Source organism: Nycticebus coucang, chromosome 14, assembly GCF_027406575.1.
Source record: "Nycticebus coucang isolate mNycCou1 chromosome 14, mNycCou1.pri, whole genome shotgun sequence".
Classification (NCBI taxonomy): Eukaryota; Metazoa; Chordata; class Mammalia; order Primates; family Lorisidae; genus Nycticebus; species Nycticebus coucang.
Genome location: NC_069793.1, coordinates 2,724,135 through 2,747,380, shown reverse-complemented (window position 1 = coordinate 2,747,380; position 23,246 = coordinate 2,724,135). Strand labels below are relative to the sequence as shown.

The 23,246-nt window shown below is 53.5% G+C and overlaps 1 protein-coding gene across 5 annotated transcripts in view; it reads left to right on the top strand.

Annotated features, from left to right (window-relative positions):
- The window catches only part of OSBPL5 (oxysterol binding protein like 5), a 70,935-nt gene that overhangs the window by 17,551 nt on the left and 30,138 nt on the right, over positions 1 to 23,246 (top strand). For 3 of the 5 annotated variants that reach the window (XM_053561047.1, XM_053561049.1, XM_053561050.1), the window contains exon 2: positions 21,620 to 21,776. In XM_053561047.1, coding sequence (XP_053417022.1) covers positions 21,620 to 21,776 — 157 coding nt within the window. Of the gene's footprint in view, positions 1 to 18,436; positions 18,538 to 21,619; positions 21,777 to 23,246 lie in introns of those variants that run through there. The other 2 variants (XM_053561048.1, XM_053561051.1) reach the window with 2 other exon arrangements.

Genomic DNA, 23,246 nt, shown 5'->3' with positions numbered 1-23,246 from the left:
TACCTACAAAGACGCAAAAGGTGCCCCTACCCTGTAATAATTTACTTTTATAATACTTTATATAATTTTGGTTGGCTTTTCATGGAAGCCACTCCCAGCTGTCACCTCCTCACCCCCACAGCCATTGTACACACCTCGTGGCTGCTGCCTTTCTGCATGGTCTGTCACCACCTTCATGGCTGGAGGGGCCCTTGCTTCCCCGAGTGGGGCTAGGGGCTCCCCAAATTCATATGACAGTTCTCACACAGGGACCCACCTACCAGCGTTACATAGCAGGAGTTGGGAAGGTTCTAGAAAGTCCTGCCCCAGGGAAATCTAGGAAGATGGCTGACTGGTAGCAACCCTCGGCAGAGGCTCCTGAGAAGAGGAAGAAAAACTGGACGGAATCAGACTCTATGGAGCCAAAGGTGGGGAGCTGAGTCAAGAAAGAAGTTAGGCAAGCTGTAACGCCAAGGAAGAGCATTCAAGAAAATAAATTTCAGGTATAAAGCCTATGGACTGGAGACCCCTCCTCCAAGCAGGAGGCCTGCCGCAGGCTGTCTGCTAACAAGCAGGGAACAAAAGACCTCTCATTTTACCTCACTGGAGAGAGCCACTAAACTCCAGGTCTCTTTCTCCACGGAGATCCCACTTATGAACCTAGACACCACCCCACCAGGCATAAAATTGAACAGATATTTTCTCCCACAAGTCCAAATTCTCAGTCCACTCTTCCCCTTTGCATGGCGGTCTGAAGTTCTGGCCCCTGCAGAGCACAGAGTGTTTGGTCTTGTCCTGAGAGATCTGGGCATAGTGTGGACTGCTAACCATCAGGACGGAATCTGAGACTAACGAGGAAGAAAGAGGGTGTAGGAAGAAAGGGACACTTGGAGGGAGGAGGAGCAGTCCCCTGGTTATGACTATGCCTAGCCAGTGGTGGTATTGACCCTCGATTCAGGCTGTGTCTTACAGGATGGAGTGCAGAACCCCTGGCTCTTACTGCACCACAGCGAGGGAGTGGTTGCCCCATGTGGATGGAGTTCGGCAGATAGGGCTGGTTCCCAGTCCCTGCTGGGCCTGTGAGCAGAGGCTTGCTAGGCATGGATTGAGACCTGAGAGCAAGGGCATGGTCCCCTGATTCCAATAGGAACCTCGAGCAGTGGCTTGCTGGGTGTGAACCAAGAACTGAGTGCTAGGGCATGGTTCCCTGTATCCAGCGGGGCTAGTGAGCAGAGGCTTACAGGATTAGGACTGAGACCTGCGGGTGGGGTGCAGTGCCCTGACTCTACCAGAGCCTATGAACAGAGGCTTGCCAGGCAGTGGACTGAGACTGGCAGGTGGGGGTGTGGTCCCCTGACTCCAACTGGTCTGGCAAGCAGAGGCTACTTGTGTGTGGACTGAGACCAGAGGGCAGGGCCTGGTGCCCTGACTCCAACAGAACCTGTGACCAAAGGCTTGCAAGGCAGTGGACTGATACTGGCAGGTGGGGGCATGGTCCCCTGACTCCAACTGGTCTGGCAAGCAGTGAACCTGGACACCACCCAACACTGGCAAGCAGTGGCTAGCTGGGTGTGGGCAAGACTGGTGGGTGGAGGTGTGGGCTCCAATGGGGCCTGTGAGCATAGAAGCGTACAACAGTGTAGACTCAGTCTGGTGGGTGAGAGTGGGGATCCCTGGCTTCAATTGTGCTGTTGGAGACCCTTGAGCCCCTCTCTGTTGAGCAGCGTTTGCACTGCCTGAGACAATTTAATTGGAAGCTGTGTCTGGGCATGTCCACATGGGGACATTGTGAGGTTGACCTTCGAAGTTCTGTAGTGGAAAAGAACTGAAGGGTGGGGGCTGGGCGCTGCAGCTTTTGTATCTCTTCATAGTCGATATTTAAACCTAATACTGTGGCTTCTTAGGATAGGGTAGAGATTGGCTGATATCAAAACAGAGCTAGCTTGTGCTAGCTCACCAAGTAGGTCCTCAGAGTCTCCAGCCAAAACTCTGAAAGAAGCCTTTGTAAGGTTGTAAGAGATAAGCCGCAATTATAAGGCCTAGCGCTTTGGTAAGGGGCTATCTCTACTACCTGGGACCCCAATTCAATCTCACCCTACCAGTTTTAATAACCAAACAATGGAAAATAAACATGGTGTGGACCCAACAGAACAACTCTGGCAACATGAATAACCAGAGTAGATCAACTCCCCCGTCCCCAACCACACAAGAAATGACAAAGGAGACACAACTGAAGATGCCATGTGTAGACAAATGGCAGCAATGTCAGAAATCGAATTCAGAATATGGATGGCAAATAAGATAAATAGAATGGAAGAAAAGATAGAAATTGAATTCCAAAGAGTAGTTCTAAAGTTGTCTCAAGAAATTAATGAATTCAAAGCCCAAGTCACCAAAGATATGGACATAATGAGAAGAGAGATAGCAGAGCTCAAGGAAACAAAAAAGTTGAGGAACTTCAAAATACAGTAGAATCCCTCAGTAATAGAGTTGACCAGGCAGAAGAAAGGATCTCTGAAACTGAAGACAAAGCTTTTGAATGTTCCCAAACACTCAAAGAGGCAGACAAATGGAAAGCAAAAACTGATCATTCCCTGAGAGAGTTGTGGGATCACTCCGAAAGACCAAACATTCATCTTATAGGAATTCCTGAAGGAGAAGAGAATGGTCCTAAAGGTACAGATGCTCTACTCCAAGAGATTTTGGAGGAGAATTTCCCAAGCATTGCAAGAGATACAGAACTTCAGATAGCAGACAGTTTCAGAATCCCAGCAAGACTCAATCCAAATAAAGCATCTCCTAGACACATTGTGTTTAACTTTGCCAAAGTTTAGACAAAAGAGAAAATTCTGCAAGCAGCCAGATATAATTTCTCCCACCTACAAAGGGAGAAATATCAAATTGACTGCATATCTCTCAACTGAATGTTCAAGCCAGAAGAAGATGGTCATCGACCTTCAGTCTCTTAAAACAAAACAACTTTCAGCCCAGGATCCTGTATCCAGCTAAACTGAGCTTCATTTGTGATGGAGAAATCAAATACTTTAATGACATAGACATGTTGAAGAAAATTGCCATAACTAAATCAGCTCTCCAGGATATTCTCAGACCCATCCTCCACAATGACCAACATAATGCTCTACCTCCAAAGTGAACTCACCCAGAAATTTTTGAACAAAACCCAACTTCCACAGTGGTGAAAGGATTAAAAATGTCCACTGGACATCCAAAAATCATGACACCCAAAACACAATCAGGCTTATCAGTTCTCTCAATTAATGTGAATGGTTTTAATTGTCCTCTAAAGAGGCACAGGCTGGCTGACTGGATACATAAACTCAGACCAGATATCTGATGTATACAAGAATCTCATCTTACCTTAAAGGATAAACATAGGCTCAGGGTGAAGGGATGGAGTTGTATAATACAGGAAAATGGAATCCAAAAAAAAAGCAGGGGTTGCAATTTTAGTAGCAGATACAATTGGCTTTAAACCAACAAAGATAAAGAAAGGGGCGGCTCCTATGGCTCAGTCAGTAGGGCGCCGGCCCCATATACTGAGGGTGGCGGGTTCAAACACAGCCCCAGCCAAACTGCAACCAAAAAATAGCCAGGTGTTGTGGTGGGCGCCTGTAGTCCCACCTCCTCGGGAGGCTGAGGCAAGAGAATCGCTTAAGCCCAGGAGTTGGAGGTTGCTGTGAGCTGAGTGAGGCCGGAGGTTGCTGTGAGCTGGGTGAGGCCATGGCACTCTACCGAGGGCCATAAAGTGAGACTCTGTCTCTACAAAAAATAACAATAACAACAAAAAAAAAGATAAAGAAAGATAAGGAAGGTCACTACATATTTGTCAAAGGAAACACCCAGCATGAAGAGATTTTGATAATTGACATTTATGCACCCTACCAGAATGCTCCTCAATTCATAAAGCAGACCCTAATGGATATGAACAACTTGCTATCTTCCTGCACTGTAATAATTGGAGATTTTATCACCCCTTTGACAGTATTGGATAGATCCTCCAAGAAAAAATTAAACAAATATTAGACTTAAGCCTGATCCTAGAACAAATGAACTTTATAGACCTCTACAGAACACCTAATAAAACTGAATATACATAGCCGGGCATTGTGGTGGGCGCCTGTAGTCCCAGCTGCTTGGGAGGCTGAGGCAAGAGAATCGCTTAAGCCCAAGAGTTAGAGGTTGCTGTGAGCCATGTGACGCCACGGCACTCTACCCGAGGGCGGTACAGTGAGACTCTGTCTCTACAAAAAAAAAAAAAAAAAAAAAACTGAATATACATTCGTCTCATCAGCCCATGGATCATCCTCCAAAATAGATTATATCCTAGGACACAAGTCTAACCTCAGAAAATTTAAAAGTATAGAAATTATTCCTTGTATCTTCTAGAACCACCATGGAATAAAAGTTGAACTCAACAGGAATCCTCATACTCAAACAAAGTCATGGAAATGAAATAATCTTAGGCTGAATGATAGCTGGGTCAAAGATGAGATTAAGAAGGAAATCACCAAATTTTTGGAACAAAATGATAATGAAGACACAAATTATCAAAACTTGTGAGATACTGCAAAGGCAGTCCTGAGAGGGCAATTTATAGCATTGGAAGCCTTCATTAAGAAAATAGAAAGAGAGGAAGCCAACAACTTAATGGATCATCTCAAGCAACTGGAAAAGGAAGAATATTCCAACCCCAAACCCAGCAGAAGAAAAGAAATAATCAAAATTAGGGCAGAATTAAATGCGATTGAAAACAAAAGAATCATTCAGAAAATCAACGAAACAAAAAGTTGGTTTTTTGAAAAGATTAACAAAATTGATAAACCTTTGTCAACCTAACCAGAAATACAAAAGTAAAATCTCTAATATCATCTATCGGAAACGATAAAGGAGAAATAACAACAGATACTTCAGAAATTCAAAAAATCCTCAATGATTACTACAAAAATCTCTAGTCCCAGAAATATGAAAATCTGAAGGAAATGGACCAATACTTGGAAGCATGCCACCTTCTTAGACTCAACCAGAAAGAATTAGAAATCTTGAATATATCTATATCAATCACTGAAATAGCATCAACAATACGAAATCTCCCAAAAAAGAAGTCTGGGACCAGATGGCTTCACATCCGAATCAAACCTTTCAAGAGGAACTAGTACCTATAGTATACAACCTTTTCCAAAGCATAGAGAAGGAAGGAATACTTTTTTTTTTTTTTTTTTGCAGTTTTTGGCCAGGGCTGGATTTGAATCTGCCACCTCTGGTATATGGGGCTGGTGCCCTACTCCTATGAGCCACAGGTGCTGCCCTAGAAGGAATACTTCTCTACACATTCTATGAAGCAAATATAATCCTGATCCCCAAACCAGGAAAGGCTTCAATAAAGAAAGAAAATTATAGACCAATATCATTAATGAATATCGATATAAAAATATTCAATAAGATCTTAGCAAACAATTCAACAACACATCAAAAAAATTATACACCATGATCAAGTTGGTTTTATTCCAGGCTTACAGGGTTGGTTCAACATGTGAAAATATATAAATATAATACATCACAGCAATAAAATAAAAAACAAAGAGCATATGATTCTCTTAATTGATGCAGAAAAAGCCTTCAATAATATCCAGCATCCTTTCATGATCAGAACACGTAAGAAAATAGGCATAGAAGGGACATTTCTTAAACTGATAGAGGCTATCTACAGCAAACCCATAGCCAATATCATACTGAATGGTGTAAAATTGAAACATTTCTATTCAGATCAGGAATGAGGCAAGGATGCCCACTGTCTCCACTGCTATTCAACATAGTAATGGAAGTCTTAGCCATAGCAATCAGGCAAGAGAAGGCGATCTGACAAATAGAGTCAGAGCAGATCAAACTCTCATTCTTCACTGATGATATGATCCTATACCTGGAAAATCCCAGGGACTCAACTTCAAAACTCTTAGAAGTGATCAAGGAATACAGCAGCATCTCAGGATACAAAATCAAGACTTATAAGTCAGTAGCTTTTATATATGCCAACAATAGTCAAGCTGAAAAAACAATCAAGGACTCTATTCCTTTTACAATATTGCCAAAGAAGATGAAATATCTTGGAATTTACCTAACAAAGGACATGAAAGATCTCTATAAAGAGAACTATGAAACTCTAAGAAAAGAAATAGCTGAAAATGTTAACAAATGGAAAAACATACCATGCTCATGGCTGGGAATAATCAACATTGTTAAAATGTCCATACTACCCAAAGCAATCTACAGATTTAATGCAATCCCTATTAAAGCACCATTGTCATACTTTAAAGAACTTGAAAAAATAATACTTCGTTTTATGTGGAATCAGAAAAAACCTTGAATAGCAAATACATTACTCAGAAATAAGAACAAATTAGGAGGTATCACATTACCACTATCTCTGTGCCTGTTCCCTGGAATGACAAATGATGTGTCACCTGTAGGTATGAGAAAGGAATGAAGGCTCGGTGCCCATAGCTCAGTGGTCAGAGCACCGGCCACATACACAGGGTCTGTTGGACTCAAACCCGGCCCCAGCCTGCTAAACGACAACGACAAAACAAACAAAAAAATAGCTGGGCATTATAGCAGGCTCCTGTAGTCCTAGCTACTTGGGAGGTTGAGGCAAGAGAATCACTTAAGCCCAAGAGTTTGAGGTTGCTGTGAGCTGTGACACTATAGCACTTATCAAAGGCAACATAGATTCTGTCTCAAAAAAAAAAAAAAAAGAGAGAGAGGAATGAGGTTTTCCTCTGTCCTTCATCTCATATGCTTGCTCAGCAGTGCTGGGCTTGGGTTTGTTGGACTCTGGGCATAGCCTCTGAGGTCTCTAAGGGACCTTCTGGAAAACCAGAGGGGCTCTGGGCTTTGGCTGCCTCCTGGACCCTGATGAGGGTAGAAGACGGCAGGGTGGGGGCACAGTGGCAGAGGAGTGGTCTCCAGGGGTGAGCTGCCTTGGCCCGATCACACTGTGGGGGCTGGGGGTTGGCTCCAGCAGACTTGGGGCTTTCTTCAAAGGGCCTTGCAATGCTTATTGTGAGTGTCCTTGAAGTCAGACCCCCTGTATTTGTGGCTCAATTGTCCAGTTTCAGGTGGTGATGGGGGCCCACATCTGCTGCCTCAGTGTCTGTAAAATGAGGTCGGGCCAAGCCCAGGTCACCTTCCTGTTGAGGGGTCGCCAGGTCAGAGCTGCAGTGCCTGGCAGTGTCACTGGTCCCTGTGGTTGTAATCACTGCATTGATGGGAATGTGAAAAGGCATGAAAATTCTATTTCTTTCTTTTTTTGAGACAGAGCCTCAAGCTGTCACCCTGGGTAGAGTGCTGTGGTTGCTCACAGCAACCTCCAACTCCTGGGATTAAGTGGTTCTTTTATCTCAGCCGCCCAAGTAGCTGAAACTACAGGTGCCCACCACAACACCCGGCTAGTTTTAGAGATGGGGATCTCGCTTTTGTGAGCTCAGGCAGTCTACCGCCTCGGCCACCCAGAGTGCTAGGATTATAGGTGTCAGCTACCACGCCTGGCCTTCTACTTTCTTTTTTAAAGAAGCAGCTTTGGTCACCTAAAGTCTGTGGCTGCCAGCAATTCTGGGTGCTGTCTTACAGAGGTTTCCAGTTACTGCGGGGGTTACCCCATTGAGGGCACCCATCCCACTCTGCCCTGCCACCTCAGTGCTGTGGCACCAGGACACAGCGGTGCACCACCCCTGCCTATCCAGGCTCTTATCAGTATACTCATTGCGTAGGGCTATAGGTAGGGGGCAACTTCTAATGCTACCTGCCTGTCATTTCTGCCCCACAGGTTGTGTATTTCTATCCAGGTGTGTTCAGTGCAAACTGCTTTGTAAACAGTAAACCTGCGATTGGTCTCCGGGCTGTGGGGTATGCTGGGATGGGAGGGGCAGAGCAGGACTTGCAGGGGTTGGTGGGCATTAGCTGGGCCAGCACCAGTCGCCAGGCCTGACTCTGTGAACCAAGTCTGTCGTCCCTACTCTTACTGCCAAACCTGATGTCTATCTCAGAGCTCCCTTGATGTGGGATGATCCCAGGAGCTGCCAGTTCTGGAGTATCAGCAGGTGCCTGGGTGAGGCCCCCGCACCTTCCTTAGGTCCTTGCTTAGCCCTGACCACAGTGGGACCTTGGATGATCCCAGTTCTGCGGCAAAGGAAACCGAGGGTGGAGGGCTCTGGAGTCACCTGGGTCACCCACTGGCCTGGTGGACTCAGAGCCAGTGCTTATTTCCCAAAATTCCTTGGGAAACTGGGACAGTACTGGGGCCAGGCCAGCCCCAGCCACCCCCAGCCTGCCTGTTCTGGACATGTCCTCTACTGAAATCAGACAAGTGGCCTTTGTGTCTGGCATCTTCCCCTCAGCACGTTTCTGAGGCTCATCCGTGTTGTAGCATGCGTCAGCACTTCCTGTTTAAGGCTGAACAATGTTCTGTTGTGAGGATGGGCCATGTTGTTTTGTCCATCAGTGCGTCTATGGGCATCTGGGCTGTCTCCAATTCCTGGCTGCCCTGAGTCCCGCTGCTGGGAACCGTGTGGGTGTGAGCTCTCATTTCCCCTTAGGGAGCTGCTTCTGCTCCCAGCGGGCCCCTTATGGCCTGTCCTCGCAGGGCCAGTCACGTGTCCATGCACTGCTCTGTCCCTGTCTCCCCTGCAGTGTTCTCTAGACTTTGACGCAGGGTCTCGGGGGCCTCTGCTGTCCCTGCCATGCAGCCTGCCCTGAGAGACTGGATGTATCCTTCCCTCAGCCTCATTCTTCCTGCTAATGAAATGGGCATGGAGTTACCACTTTTCTGGCTGAGGGCTGTGGTGGGGTTCAGGGGGCCTGCCTCACCTTCTGCACTCAACTTCCTGCCAGGGCCTAGGACACTAGGCAGTCAATAAGACAGGCGCCCCCAGGGGCATGTGATAGGCGATCCAGTCTCTGCTGTTGGGGATGAATCTGGGACTGACTGCTGGCTAGAGGAGGCTCTGGAAGGAGGGACAGGGAGGCCAGCCAGGCAGAGCAGCGTGTGGGCAGGTGGAGTCATGGCCCTGGGTATGGGAGTCAGAGGCTGTCACCTCGACCACAGTTGGCAACAGAGGCTGTTCCTTGTGCTGCATAGACATGTGACAACCAGAAGGGACTGGTGGAGGCTGTGACCGTGAGATCCCCACAGCCTGGCCTCACAAGACCCAGGTGGCCTTAACAGGGGAAAGTCTAGGTGACTCCTCACCTGCACAGGAGATGAAAACCAGGCAGCCAGGGATACAGATGAGGCCAGCAGAGCAGCACACAGTAGGTTCTTGGTGGCACTGGATCAGGCTGCAGGGCTCAGCCACACTTGGCTGCCATATTTGGCTCCCACACCAGCACTGACTTGCCTCATCTCACAGGGTTCTTCGGAGTTTTAGGGATGAGGAGGCCCCTTCATCACTGGCTCTCTCATATTCACCCCTGCCCAGCTGGAGGAAGAGGTAGGTGGGCAGTTTAGAAGGTGGACCTGTCCAGGGGCAGGTGGGCGGTGAGTGGCCTAGGTCCTAGGGAAGACTATAAATGCTGGGCATGGGGTGGAGTAGTTGGTTTCCTTTGCCTGCATTTCAGCATCCCCGTCTGTAAGATGGGAGTGGAGCTGAATGCCTAGGTGAAATCAAATCTGACTTCCTGGGACACTGAGCAGTGAGGGGTGCGACAGGCATGGTAGGAGCACTGTCTTCCCGGCCCTGTGGCCCAGCAGCCTCGTCAGGGTTCTCTGGGCCAGGATACCCTCCTCCTCTGCTCCCTATGATGTGGGCAGCTGCCTGGACTCTGGGGTGCTGCTGGGGGCCTGCACCAACCAGCTGCGTGGCCCTGGGCACATCAGTTGGCCCTTGGGGCCTCAGTTACTGCATGTGTAAAATGGAGAGAAGGTAGGAAAAAGGAGCATTTGGACTCCTGAAATTTGTTTTGTTTTGTTTTGACCCTATCATTTTTATTATTTTCCAAACTATTTCTCCTACAGTCAAACTCATGAGAGGAATGATTTATGCCTGGTAATTATCTCTTTCCACTCCTCACTCTGAAATACATGTGCCAATTTTACTATTTACCAAAATTATCCTTTTGAGTATTATGATCTCCTTTTTTTTTTCAGATTCAAAAATTTCTTTGTGTCATTTTCTAATCCAAAAGTTCTACAGGATTTCATTGTGTGGAAGATTTTTCCTTGAATGTCTCTTCTCTGGAGTTTCATATATTTGTTTGTTCTTTCTCTTCTGATCACTGTTTTTCCACCTCACTGCCTCCTGTGCTTAAGCCCCAGACGCTGTGACAAAGCCTGTATCTTAGGATCTATTTTCTTTCCAAGACATGGGATCCTTCCAGCCTCTGGACTGGGAGGAGGCAGCAGAGGGGGAGGGGTGTCCTCCCCCACCACCTCAAACCCCTGTGGTGCCCGGTCCCGGGGAGGAGGCAAATGCAGAGATGGCACGGGCACACTGGCAGGGAGCTGCAGAGGTGTGATTGCAACTTGGCAAAATCCATCAGCAGGAGCGAGTTTGCAGTTTGTGGAAGGATTCACCTTCAAGGTCAGAGAAAGCAGGCCTCCCAGCCTCTCCATGGCACTCAAGTTGTAATGAAACCCCATAATCCCATTTCCTGAAAGTCTTGGTGAGCCTTTACTGCAGTGATGTGTGAGAGTGACCCAGGCCCCTCCTGGAAGCCCTGCTCTGAGGAGCCCATGGTGGGAGGGGGGTGGGCTGGAGGAAGCCATGGGCTGGACCCATATGCTGGGGAAAGGGTTTCTGGGGTCCATGTCCTCCCCCCATGCAGATTTGCATGAAGGATGCTGGGCCCATGGGGCTATTCCTGGGGGAGCAGGAAGCACTTGGTCAGGAGAGACACTCTGCCGTGTCCAGGACAGTCATGGCTTGGCTTGTGTTCTGCTCCTGAGGGTATGAGTTGGGAATAGCAGACAGAGGAAGCTAGGATGCGGTCTCCTGGGCACATGGGCTGGACTGGGGCACAGGACAGGATTAAGGCGGACAGAGCTAGAAGGGGCCCTGGAGCCAGATTAGCTTCAGAGGGGAGCACAGGGACAGCTCTTGGGCCACTACCGGTTGCTCCCCAGGTGCAGAGCAAGAGAGAGTCAGAGTGTTAGGCCTGGGACCAGGCCAGGGAGTGACTCTGCAGAGTCTGAAGCCAGGTGGGCACAAAGGAAGAAACTATAGAATTGTGTTAAATGGCTTTATCCTTGTTTAAGTTCAATTACATTAACCCTCCTAGGGCTGGGCTGTGACACCAGGTAGAAAGCACAGGTGCAGGACAGAAGGGAGCCCCTGTGCTGTGTGCAAGAAGGTGGGAGCAGGGGTACAGTGGTGCTGGGGAGTATGAAGAGACCTCTGGACTGCTCTGGGGCTGACGCTAGGACAGCCTGGAGTATAATTACCACTGGCACCCATCGTCCTGGTTGTCTGGGTCATAAGGGGCCATGCACAGACAGCAAGCCTAAGCACCTTCTGGGTCCGTGGCCCAGGGAGCCCTGCTGAGGTCACTTTGGTCTTCCCAGCCTCATTCTGAGAGAATGGGAAGTGTTAAGCACATGCAGACAGACCCTCCTGGAAACACCAGAACAACGTCTGGGCATCCTGCGGCCCAGGCAAGTTGACAGGTTAGACCAAGTGAACCTACACAGCCCAGGTGCAAATCCCATCTGCCCATTCAGCAGCTGTGTTACCTAAGGTAGCTTACTCACCCTCTCTGTGCCTCTGTGCCCTCCTCAGCTGGAAGCCAAGGGTGCTTGCTGTCTGCCACTGTAGAAAGGACCAGTGCACTAACAGAAGCAAAGTGCTGGAGACCCTGGAAGGAGGCTTTGCTGGCTAGTTTTGTTGTTTATGGTGTTGTGTTCAGAGCCCCTCTGCACGAGGCATGGGCTGACCCCTCCTCCAAAGGGGCTGTGCTCAGGATCCTATGTGCCAGGCTGTGTCTTTTCTGGTGTGTGACACCTGACTTTTGACACATGGAGCTGGTGAAAGAGTGACTCCAGGCTGTCTGTCTTGGCAGCCCCATGCCCCAGGGCCCACTGGCAGGGCCAAGATCCATGGCTCTCACACCTGTTGACTGACCACAGAACACAGCTGTGTTGTGCGTGGGCAGGGGAGATGGGCTCCTCACTTCACCTGGCTCCCTAGGGTGCTGGGCCAACCTGGCCTTGCTGGATCCAGAGGCTAACTCAGTCCCTGGACTCAAGAGGCTGCCCCAGGCATACCCACGTTCCAAGGAGAGGCTAGGACAGGAGGAGGTGTGGGCAGCAGGTGACCTTATTTTTATCTCTGGTCTCCAAAACAAGGTTCCTATAGCCAGTCCTGGGCTGAAGTGAGCCCAGGGGCAGAGGGCACTGAGATGCACACAATTGAGCCCTGACTGGGAAGGCTCCACCAAGTTCATCCCCTCCCTCCTCTGAGGGTTCCACTTCTGTTAAAATGGCCCAAGGTAGTGGCTGCTTTTTGGGGGACCCTGGCCAGATTCTCCTCTGAGGAAGGAGAAGGAGAGGGAGATCCTTGGCAGAGGGGCAGCTTGGCGGTCCCCTGGGAGTGCCCACAGCCGTGTTGCACAGCTGGGCAGTGGACCCTGAGGTTGCAATGTGCGTTCTTAAGGACTCCTCCAGGAGCAGGGCGGCCACCTCTTCAGGCCCGGCAGGACCACAGGGAAGAGCTTCAGAGTCACCAACTGCAGGCCAGGCCGTTAGGGTCCCCCCAGCCTCTACCTGCACCTCAGGCTGGACAAACCCAGGAGCTGTGTTCCTTCAGGGTGTGGCACTGGGCCTTGCTGAGCTCTCCTGGGCCCAGCAGGGGAGATGCCTGGGAGAAGGGAGGCTGGGGGGGCACTGAGGGGTAGAGAGAAAGGAGGGGAGGCCAGACAGTGTCCTCTGGAGCTTCTGGAAAGACTTCTCCCCCCAAATCAAGGCCTTGCTGAGGTGAGGGGATCCCCTCCAGGGGCCAGGGCTCCTATACCCTCGTGTCCTCAGACACCTACCTGGTGGGGGATAGGTACCTGGACTGGTGATAAATGCCCTCTACTTGCCAGGTCTCTCCCTCCTCTCTGGAGGCCGATCCTCCCTGCCTTTCCTGAGATGGGTCTGTGCCCCTCCAGCAGCTGCTCCTCCCCACCTCAAATAGCCCCACATGGCTGAAGACAACATGGCCTGGACCTTCAGATCTGATGCCCCTGGGACCCCAGCTGCTTACCCACCCACCTGCCGCACAGCACCCTGCTGGCCTCTGTGCTCCATGTGCTGGGCAACCACCACATCCTCACCTGGTTGTCAGGCTGCTAAACGCCAGCCTTGGGTCCACCCAGGGTGCCTTAACCAGGGGCTGCTGTGGGAGGTCCCCACAAGGTGGCAGTGGGGGAGACTAGGGCTGGAGGGGCCTGAAAAAGGATCTGGCCTGCTTGGGTCCCCAGCCTCTGCTTCCCTATTAGCAATGATCCTGCCATCCTATTGGGGAGAGGAATGAGACTTCAGTCCAGGCCCATAGCCATGGGAGTCCTCCGTTTTGCTCTGGCTTTTTAACCTCATGCTCCCAGGCAGCCACAGACCAGCCACTTGTCCATTTGCCTTCCAACCCAGGTAGGCAGTGGGCTGCTGGGCACAGAAGCCTAAGTAGGAGTGCCAGGCAAGGGGGTGATGCCTAAGGGTCCCCCCTGAGGTGTGCTGATGGCCTTTGAGACAGAGGCTGAGCCCACAGCACAGCAGGTGAGCCCTCCTCTGGAGTGGGTATCTGGTCATCCCCAGGAGCGGTCTGCACCCTGTTTCAGCTGTGGACAGTGAGGCTCTTATGATGGGTCCAAGGGTGGGACTTGCCTTGGCCCTAGCAGGCCCCTGCGTCCTGGCCCCACTGCCTCCAAGTACCACCTCTCATCCTCCTGCCCCTGGTGAGTGCACGTGAAGAGTGCCCCCAGCTGCAGTCTGTGTCAGGATGGGTGGGAAGGGTCTGGGGAGACCACATCAGGCTCGGCCCCCAAAGCTGGGGCTTCCTAGGTCTGGTCAGGAGTGGTCAGCTGCAGGGGAAGTGGTGAGTGGGTGTGCCTGGGTCAGTGGCCGCAGTGTGGTGGACGGCACTAAGCCATTGTCGGACAGGAAGCTGGGTGTGGCCAGACCCACAGGCCTGGACTGGGGTGAGTCAAACTAGAGAACACACAGGCCTGGCCTAGCACTGCACCCAGAGCCCGGCAGGCCACTTCCTGTCCCCTCCTGTAGCTTGGCAATTCTGTGGCCACGTCTGAGGGTAGGCCTGACTCCCCCCATCCCTCTCCCAAGAGCCTGACCCTTCCATCTTCCTTTCTGGGCCCCCTTAGCTATCTCAAAGTACAAAGGGGATTTGGGGCTTAAGGCTTTGCTCCCCTGAGGAGCAAAGGACTTGAGCCTTGGAGCTCGGACCGGTCATTTTCCCTCTTGGGACCTTTGTTTCTGCATCTTCAGAATGTGGTGAGACCTGCCTCACCCCACCCCAACTCCCCCCAGCCCCCCATGGGTGTCATAACAATCCCGTCAAGACCTGACAGAACATACAGAAGGGCCTGGGAGCTTTGCATTCTGTTGGCACAGCAGCCCTGCTGGGAAAGCCCCTGGTCCCAGCCCATTGCAGCCCAGCTCACACGAGGTGTGTGCCAGGGCACTCAGCAGAGGCCACTGCTCCCACGGGTGCTGCTCACACTGCCCAAATTGAGCTCTAAGCAGTTAGTTGTCCAGCCAGGGGACAGCAGCCTGGCACATCCTGGTCCCTTGTGGTGGTGTCTGTTTTCAGGGAGGGCAGCAGGTGCTAGGCGGGGGCATGTGCTGGTCTCCAGGGGGTAACTCAGGAGTCTGGCAGTTTCTTCTCAGCAAGGTCCTTGTGGACACTGGCCTTAGCAAGCTTCTGGAATGCATGTGGTGTTGACATGATGGCTGCTATCCTGTAAGTGATGGCTACTGCCTTTCCTTGGGACTTGCTGACCTCTCTGCCAGGTATGCAGAAAGCCAAGCATACTTATGTGGCTTCATCCCTGAGCTCATCTGTGATTTCAGAGCGTTTCTCCCCCACAGCCATGAATAGGAATCTGGTTCAGGCAGATGTATTGGTGCAGGGACGTCGGCGCCGGAGGCTGGTTGCAAACTTCTGTTTTTCCAGCCCTGCCAATCCATAGAGCCCCCAAGCCTCATCTGCCCTCCCCAGGACCCTTGCCCCCCTCACCTCCAGCACACTGGGCCCAGCCCCGTCACACTGGGCTGTGGGCGAGGAATCTGCGTTGGTGCTGTGGGTGCTGGGGATGGGCTCACACTCACTTCCGCAGGCACCTTCCCAGGGCCCCTGTGGGCCTGTGACTTCACCTCCCCTGCTCAGAGCATGCCCCTGTTCACAAACTGAGGCTGAGAGAAGAATATGGCTAGCTGAGGTCACGCCATTAGCAGCAGGGCTGGGCCCGTTTCCTTAGCTCTCTGTGGTCCCCAGACCTCTGCAGAAGAACAGGGAAGAATTTGTTCAGGGGGGATGAGATGCGAGCTCAGGAGTCTGGTGACTGCCCAGGTGTCCATAGGTGAGTGTTCTCAGGGACACAGGGTCAGCCTGGCAGGGGCCAAGCAGGATGGCACAGGACCTGTGTCCGCCCAACTGCCTCATCTCTGGGCCGTATCGCATGGGACCTGTTGCTCCCCCCATGTGGGGGTACTTTTTGGTCCAGATGGAAAAGGGAAGCTGAAGCACCTGCTCAGGCCTGTACAGGGTGGGGCCCCACCAGGTTGGAGCTGACTCCCATCCTAACTCACCCCTTCCCCTCCTTAGCTCCCAGGCAGCTGTGTACCTTGGCCAGGGCAGGAGGAATCGAGGGGCTCTAAGGAAGGAGACCAAATGTGCCTGTGGTCAGTTGGAGAGTGGTCAAGCAGTGGCTCTTGGGTACTGGAGGGCCCTGCTGTGGGCTTGTCTCCACTGCTGCCACGTGGCTGTCTTGGCAGTGGCCGGAGCCAAACAGCAGTTGCTACAGGACATTCTGGGCCGCTGACAGTGCCCAAGGGCCCTGTGTGCCCATCATCACCAGACAGTCACGTGCAGAGGTCTGGAGCCTCAGGAGGCCTGAGGAGCCTCAGGAGGGCACCAGGGAGGGGCGTCCATCCCTGCCTTGCCCGGTCAGCCACCACCATGCCCAATGAGGCCTTGGGAGCAGCCTCTGCCTAGCTGGCACAGGTTGGGCTCTCTGTCCCACTTACTCTGAACTTCTAGGATGTTTCTCTCTCTCTCTCATTTTTTTTTTTCCTTTTTCTTGAGACAGAGTCTCACTATGTCATCCTCAGTAGAGTGCCGTGGCATCACAGCTCATAGCTACCTCAAACTCTTGGGCTCAAGTAATTCTCTTGCCTCAGCCTCCCAAGTAGCTGGGACTACAGGCACCTGCCACAATGCCTGGCTATTTTTTTGTTGCAGTTGTCATTGTTGTTTCATCTTGCCCGGGCCGGGTTCAAACCTGCCAGTCTCGGTGTATGTGACCAGCGCACTACCTACTGAGCTACGGACACTGCCAAGGGATGTTTCTTGACCCTCAGCAGCTCCGGCCTCTTCCAAGCCCCCTTCTAGGCAGGAGCTGATTCATTCTGGAAATGCAGCACTGGCTCCTGTATGTGCCTGGCTTGGCTGGGTCCAGAGGAGCTCAGGCAGCCAAAGATATCAGTCAGACCTGTGCTGTGCAGCTGAGTCCAGCCCAGCAGGGGATCCTGTGTGGACCAAATGAAACACAAGGAGCAGGGAAGGGGTTTCTTTGACAAAGGGACTGGGTCTTCAAGAAAAGGGGAGGGCCCCCTGCAGAGCATCAGGCCACAGCAAAGGCCTAGCTCAGAGGGCCAGGGCAGGGAGGAGAGACAGCTTCCACCAGCAAGCGTCTTCTGCCCACCTGCCAGCCCAGTGAGGTCACCTTCACTTCCTCCCCAAGGCCCCAGGTTGCTGCCAGCACTACCCACAGCTGCCGGGCCTGTCCCTACCTGCCCCTCCGCCCTCTCTGGGACAGGGGCTCTCCCCTACTCCCACCCCCACCCCAAGTCCCAGCAAACCTCTGAAGGGAACCACCCAGGATGCAAAGCCCGGCCCATGGGCTCCCTGGCGTGTTCCACCCTGGGGTGGCCCTGCTCAGAGTCGTGTTCTTTCTGTGGTCTGCGAGTCTCCACCTGAAGTCCAAGTTTGAAGTGTTCCCTTTTCTAAAGGTTTAGTGCCTGCCCCACCATCCTGAGAGGCCCTATGAGGTCTGGCTTTGGGCAAAGTAATAACCAAGAAGGGCAGCCAGGCTGGGCCAGGAAGATAGGCCCAGGATGGTATCAGCCATGCCAGGGACCAGCAGGAGACAGGGCTGGTGGCCTCCCTGCTATACCCTGGGCCTTGCTCACTCTGGACAAGGGAGGATGCCTCCTGCTCTGTACCTCAAGTCCACCCAACAGGACTTGTCCACCACAAAGCGTGGTGCTCCCCAAGATAGAGCCACCTGGAGATTGGCTCTTAGGGGCACCCGTGACTCTCAGCTCTGGGCAGGCCAACTCCTGGCCACAGCAGCAAACCATGGGGCCTGGCAGGAGAGGAGGAGGCCATCCTGGTCCCGCTTGTAGTGACCAGCAGGAGGGCCCACAGGTTCTAAGAGAAAGCCTTTGGACCCTTCTAGGAAGGCGGAAGAGAGCTATAGCTTTACACTCAGAGAGGAGGCTGTGGACAGGGTTTCCAAGCAGGGGCTAAGGGCTCCAGGGCTTGCTCAGGGCCTGTTCTGTCTCCTGTTGCACTCCAGTCCTGTAGGCCCTCCCCCTCCCAGGCCAGAGCATGGCAGGGAGGCCACACATCCAGTGAGCCCCAGTGCTGCCCCTTCTTCCCTAGCCACCACCTCATCCCAGCCTCTGAGCTGGGTCCCACCAGGCAGAAATGTGACCTTTCAGGCTGGCACTACCTAAAGCTTCCGCCTCGGTCCCATGTGTGTAGGCGTGTCCACCTACGTGCTGTGCCTTGGACATCCTGTCGAGTGTGAGATGCTCAGGGGCTCCTTCCTACCAGGCCATGGCAGTGCCCCCTCCTGCACTTGGACTTTACCATCATCAGGGCTGGGTGAAGCCTCAGCTGACTATGGGCCAGGGACCCGCCGTGTACAGATGAGCTCTGAATCTCTGGGGGACCCAGCACTGGATGCAGCACTGCTGGCATTGGGGTCATGGAGACTTATGAGTAACTCCCGCCTCAGCCTTGGGCAGCCTCAGGCGGGCAGAATCCAGGGCCCAGGGGGCTTCCCCACAGGCCTGGCAGACATGGGAACACAGCCCTTTGGAGTTGCCCAGTGTGAGGGTCCCCAGGTGGCTGCTGCCTTAGCCAGCAGGACCCACCTCCTCATCCAGCCACCTTCCTCCCCTCTTCCCCTGCCCTTACATCCATGCTTCCCTCTCTCCCTCCCCTTGTAGGCGCACTCCAGCTGGAGTCATCACTGGTTCCTCAGCTACTCCCGCTCTTTGCACATAACAATCCTGACACGATGCCTTACGGACACCTCACGCAGCAGAGGGTATGGTGGTGGGAAACTCACCAGGATGAGAGTGAAAATCAACCCCCAAACTAACTCTGGTCGCCTCTCTGAGGACCTGCCCTGACCTGGAGATTCAGAACAATCCCAAGTCTCTACCCTGGAGCCATAAGGCAGCCTGTATCTCTGCTGTGTGTGCTGGGACCGGGCAGGGAACAAGTCAGACCTCGGCCACCCCCCTCCCCTGCAGCTTGCACCTGGCAGAAGGAAGAGAGTTCATTAAGAATAAAGAAATACAGGTGGGGCGTGGCCGCTCACACCTGTTATAATCCCAGGAGGATCACTCAAGGCTGGGAGTATAGGACCAGCCTGGGCAATATAGAGAGACCCCGTCCGTACAGAAAATTTAAAAATTAGCTGAGTGTGGTGCTGCATACCTGTAGTCCCAGCTATTTGGGAGGCTGAGGCAAGAGGATGCATTGGACCCAGGAGTTTGGGGTTGCTGTGAGCTGTGATGGTACCACTGTACTCTAGCCTGGGTAAGACTCTATCTTAAAAGAAAAGAATAAAGAAATAGGAGAGAACTCCAAGGGCTATGTATTATGCCAGCCCATAGGAGCAGCCGAGTCTTGGGGAAGTGACATTTAAGCTGAATGTGGAATTCAAGAAGGATATGGCCACGTGGAGACGTGGGCAAGCGCATTCCTGGTAGGGAGAAGGGCCAGTGCAGAGGCCCTGCAGGGGAAATGGGCTTGCTGGTATTTGGGGGGAACATAATGGGGCCAGTGTGGCTGGGACAGGGTGTGGGTGTGGGTGGGAACCAGGACTGCTGTGAAGGGTCTGGGAGATTTAACCAAGATCTACCTGCATAATGAACAAAATAACCTCCCTGAGGTGACAGGGGCAGGGCGGGGGGAGACACCGCAGGCACCTGTTGGCCACAGGGGATCAGGCAGAGGGAGGTGTGTGGTATCTTCAGAGGAATGAGCAGACTGTGAACCCAGTGAGGACAGCTGTGGCCCTGCCCGTCTGAGTGGGTTACAGGTGTCTGCAGGGCCTGGCACTGGGCGCACTGTGTTGTCAGCTAACACAGTGACATCCTTGCCGGCTTACACTCCTCAGTTGTCACAGGTACATGCCTGTGTGGCACTCGGGCGGTGAGTGTCTGTTCCCTGCCAGCAGCTCCGTGGTTTGAATGCCACCTATGGGATGTCCAAGTGTGGGGTGAAGGGACAGAGGAGGAAAGCGGCTGGACAGTTGACCAGCTGGAAGGATTTGTGGATGGAAGGAAGAGAAGGAAGACGGATGGGAGGGGGTGGAGGGTCAGTGTGAGGACGGAGGGGTGGAACAGGGAGGGTGAGATTATTGCGTGGTCTGAGAAGAGCAGTGGCCTGGCCAGATGGCCAGATAGGCCAGCAGGGGCTGGGCTATGAGCCAGCCTGAGGCTATGCTGGTCAGTCCCTGTCCTTGCCCCAGCAGGCTCCAGGTGAGGGGACCGTGCTCATCACTCTGCCTGGGTGGCCCTGTGCTCCCTGTGGATCCGAGGGCAGCATCATGTGCAACTCACATTGGCTCCCCAGTGCCAGGAAGGACCCCCAGGGCCCACCCAGCCCCCCAAGCTCTCTCCCAGCAGTGGGTTGACTGAGCCAGCCTGAGACAGTGGAGGACAGATACCCCACTGTCATGTTGTAGATCAGGCTGACTTTGGCTCAAGGGCAGACATTCCTAGTCATAAGCTGTGTAGCCTGGCTCCAAACCTCAACCTCTCTGAAACCAGCTTCCCTGTCTGTGGCAAAGATAGTGAGCTGAGCCAGATGCCAGGTGACATGACAGTGATTAGGAAGGGAGGGACTAGCCTGGCCCATCTGCAGCCTTAGAGCCCCTCACTCTGACACCAGGCGGGGGGACCCAAGGGGCTCTGGGGCCTTGGAGAGAAGTCCCCGGACCACAGACACTCTGGGCCACCCAACCCACTCCTGAAGCCCCACCCAGGAAGGTCCAAGGCTGTGGAGAAAGTGGGCCTTTTTCCTGGGCCTGGCCAGGAGCCACAGCCTTCCCAGAGAGGTAGTAGGAGCAGCCCTGGAAAACGGGGATAGGAGGGACAGCAGCTGGATCTCTAAGGAGCTTGTCCCTGAGGAGTGGACAGATCAGGGTTAGGAGCTAGAGTCCTCACTCTGCTGACAACCACCAGGCCATGATTATGTGGCCAGGCCTTCCACTCCCCGAGCCACAGTTTTCTTGTCTATTGAACAGGCTAAAAGCTTGGTGAGTTTGGCGCTGTCAACTTCAAAGTTTCTGGAAGGAGCTGTGGTCCAAGTCCAGTTCTCTGTTGGGCCGGGGCTGCCAGGGGCTGGCGGGAGGGAGCTGCCTCTTGCCCACCGCCAGCCTCTGGGCCAGAAGACAAGCCCCCAGCCCCTGAACCAATGGGGACTGTCTATGTGCCCTCCTCATGGCTTCCCTGGCTGGATGCCAGGGGCTCTTTCCACCAGAAATGTGACATGTTGTCCTGAATTCCAGGGTGCCTGCTCTTGAGCACGCCAGAGCGCCTGTCCTTGTTAAGGCACATTTGGGTGCCAGCAGCTGAAACCTACTCCAAGCAGGAGGGGGACTTGAACAGAGGAGCCTGTGAAGGGGGCCCTCAGGGGATCCTTGGGGCGGATGGCTACAGGGCCACCTGGTCTCACCAACCTGCGTCCTTTGCCTGCATGGATGGGCCACAGAGCACCCACACCAGGGAGGGAAATCATGTGGGCCAGCTTGGTCCCCTGGGCTGTGGCCAGGGTCCTACAGAACCTGGGAGTAGGGGACAGTTCTCAGAGAATCTGCTTTGCCCTGTGGCAGGCCCCATTTCCACCAGCACTGGTCCAGGCGGTGACCAAGGCTCCAGTACAGCCCTCCTGCCAGGCCTAGGAAAGCTACCAACCTAAGGTTGACCACATGGCCTGCCCTGGCGCCTCATGCCAGCCTCAGCCAGCTCAGGAGTCCCCTGAGAGGAGACCTGGGTGTCAGATGGGGCTGCCCCACCATGTGACTCTGACTTGCCTCTGCCTCCCCTGCCCCTGGCACCCTTATAACCTAGCCTCACATGAGGTGTAACCACGTACCCCCTCCTCCCTCCTTTCAGAAGCCCCCAAGCACACACGCCATGAAGGAGGAGGCCTTTCTCCGCCGCCGCTTCTCTCTCTGCCCGCCTTCCTCCACGCCTCAGAAAGTGGATCCTCGGAAGCTCACCCGGAACCTGCTCCTTGGCGGGGAGAATGAGCTCTGCCCTCTCAGCCCAGGTTAGTGCCAGCCGCACAGGGTGGAGCAGCCTGACGGTGTGACCTCACCTGGCCTGTCCCCTCTCTGCCCTTGAGGTCAGGGGGATGACATCTTTGCCGTCTTACACCCCCCCAACACTGGGGCTTGTGTGGGTCGGAGGAACAAAAGGTTGACAGCTCCATGGAGGGCCAGGTAAGATGGCTTCTCTGTGTGACTGCAGAGCCAGTGTGGCCCTTCAGCCATGGTGGTCAAGGAGGAGGCTCCCACAGCCCAGGCTCAGGGGCCACTGGTCATCCCAAACACAGGCTCCAGGGACAGGTGTCCTGGCTGAGTGAACGCGGCCAGACAGCCACTTCACCTCTCCAAGCCTGTTTACTCATCTGCAGAATGGAGACAGTGTTAGTACTGTTCTCAGCTTGGAAGGGTCCAGGCTCTGGGAGGGAGCATTTGGGGTCAAGCTTTCCTGCAGCTTGCGGATAAAGTGCTGAGCATAGAACAGGGAACCCCTGGCCCCTGCCCTCCTTGTCACCTGACCCTCCCCCCACCCACATCTGATTCTTTCTGCTGGTATCTGCTATCTCCCAGCAAGCCCACCCCTTCCTTCCAAGGGCCCCTGAGGGGTGGGAGGTGGTGGCCAGTGCCAGCTTGGGGGAGGCCCCCAGGCTATGCCCATCCCTCCCTCCCACTGCCTGCTTTGGGGTGAACCTGAGCCTTCCCTGGCCTGCCCTGGGCCCCTGGGGGAGAGTGGGAGAGTGTCAGGCTGACCATTGCTCAGACTTGGGGGGCTTAGAGCCATCTTAGCTAAAGTCCATCCAATAGATGGAAAACCAAGGCCTAGAGCTGAGAGTGAAAGTTACATGGAGGGCCAAGGGTGGAGGGCTGGGACACCACCTGGGGCAGAATCTCCAGCCCAGGCCTGTGCAGTGCTCATGGGAGGAAAGGGGAACGGGATGGTCCCAGCTGGCAGTCAGATCCAGAGAGACTTGGTCCCCAGAGCAGCCAAGCAAAGAGCCCAGCTGGGTGAGGGCCTGCCCTGGGGAGTGGAGGAAGCCGCAGGCCCCAAGGCTGCACAGGACTATGGACATGGATGGGATACCAGGGGATCCAGCACTGTCCTCGGGGTGCTCAGAGTGGCCTGAGTCCTCCCAGCTTGGGAGGCAGCACCAAGAGGAGGCCCTGAGAGTGGGGAAAGCCCCTCTGGCCACCCCTGGCCTCTGGGCTGCCCCATGAGGTGCTTTGCAGATGGGAAGCAGAGGTTCCTGGGGCTTAGACTGGGGCAACAATGTCTAGACAGGGCCTTCAGGCAGAACCACTTCCTGGGGCCACCAAGCCAGCTTTTCTGGTCCTCAGCCCTGCCCAGGGCTCCCAGGGAGTTGGGTCTGGGCATCCCTGCTCTCACCCTCCATGGTGGGTCTCATGGGCAGCCCTTCCCACCTCCCCTGCCTTCAGTAGAGGACCTGGGTGACACCCCATGCACACGTGCACACACA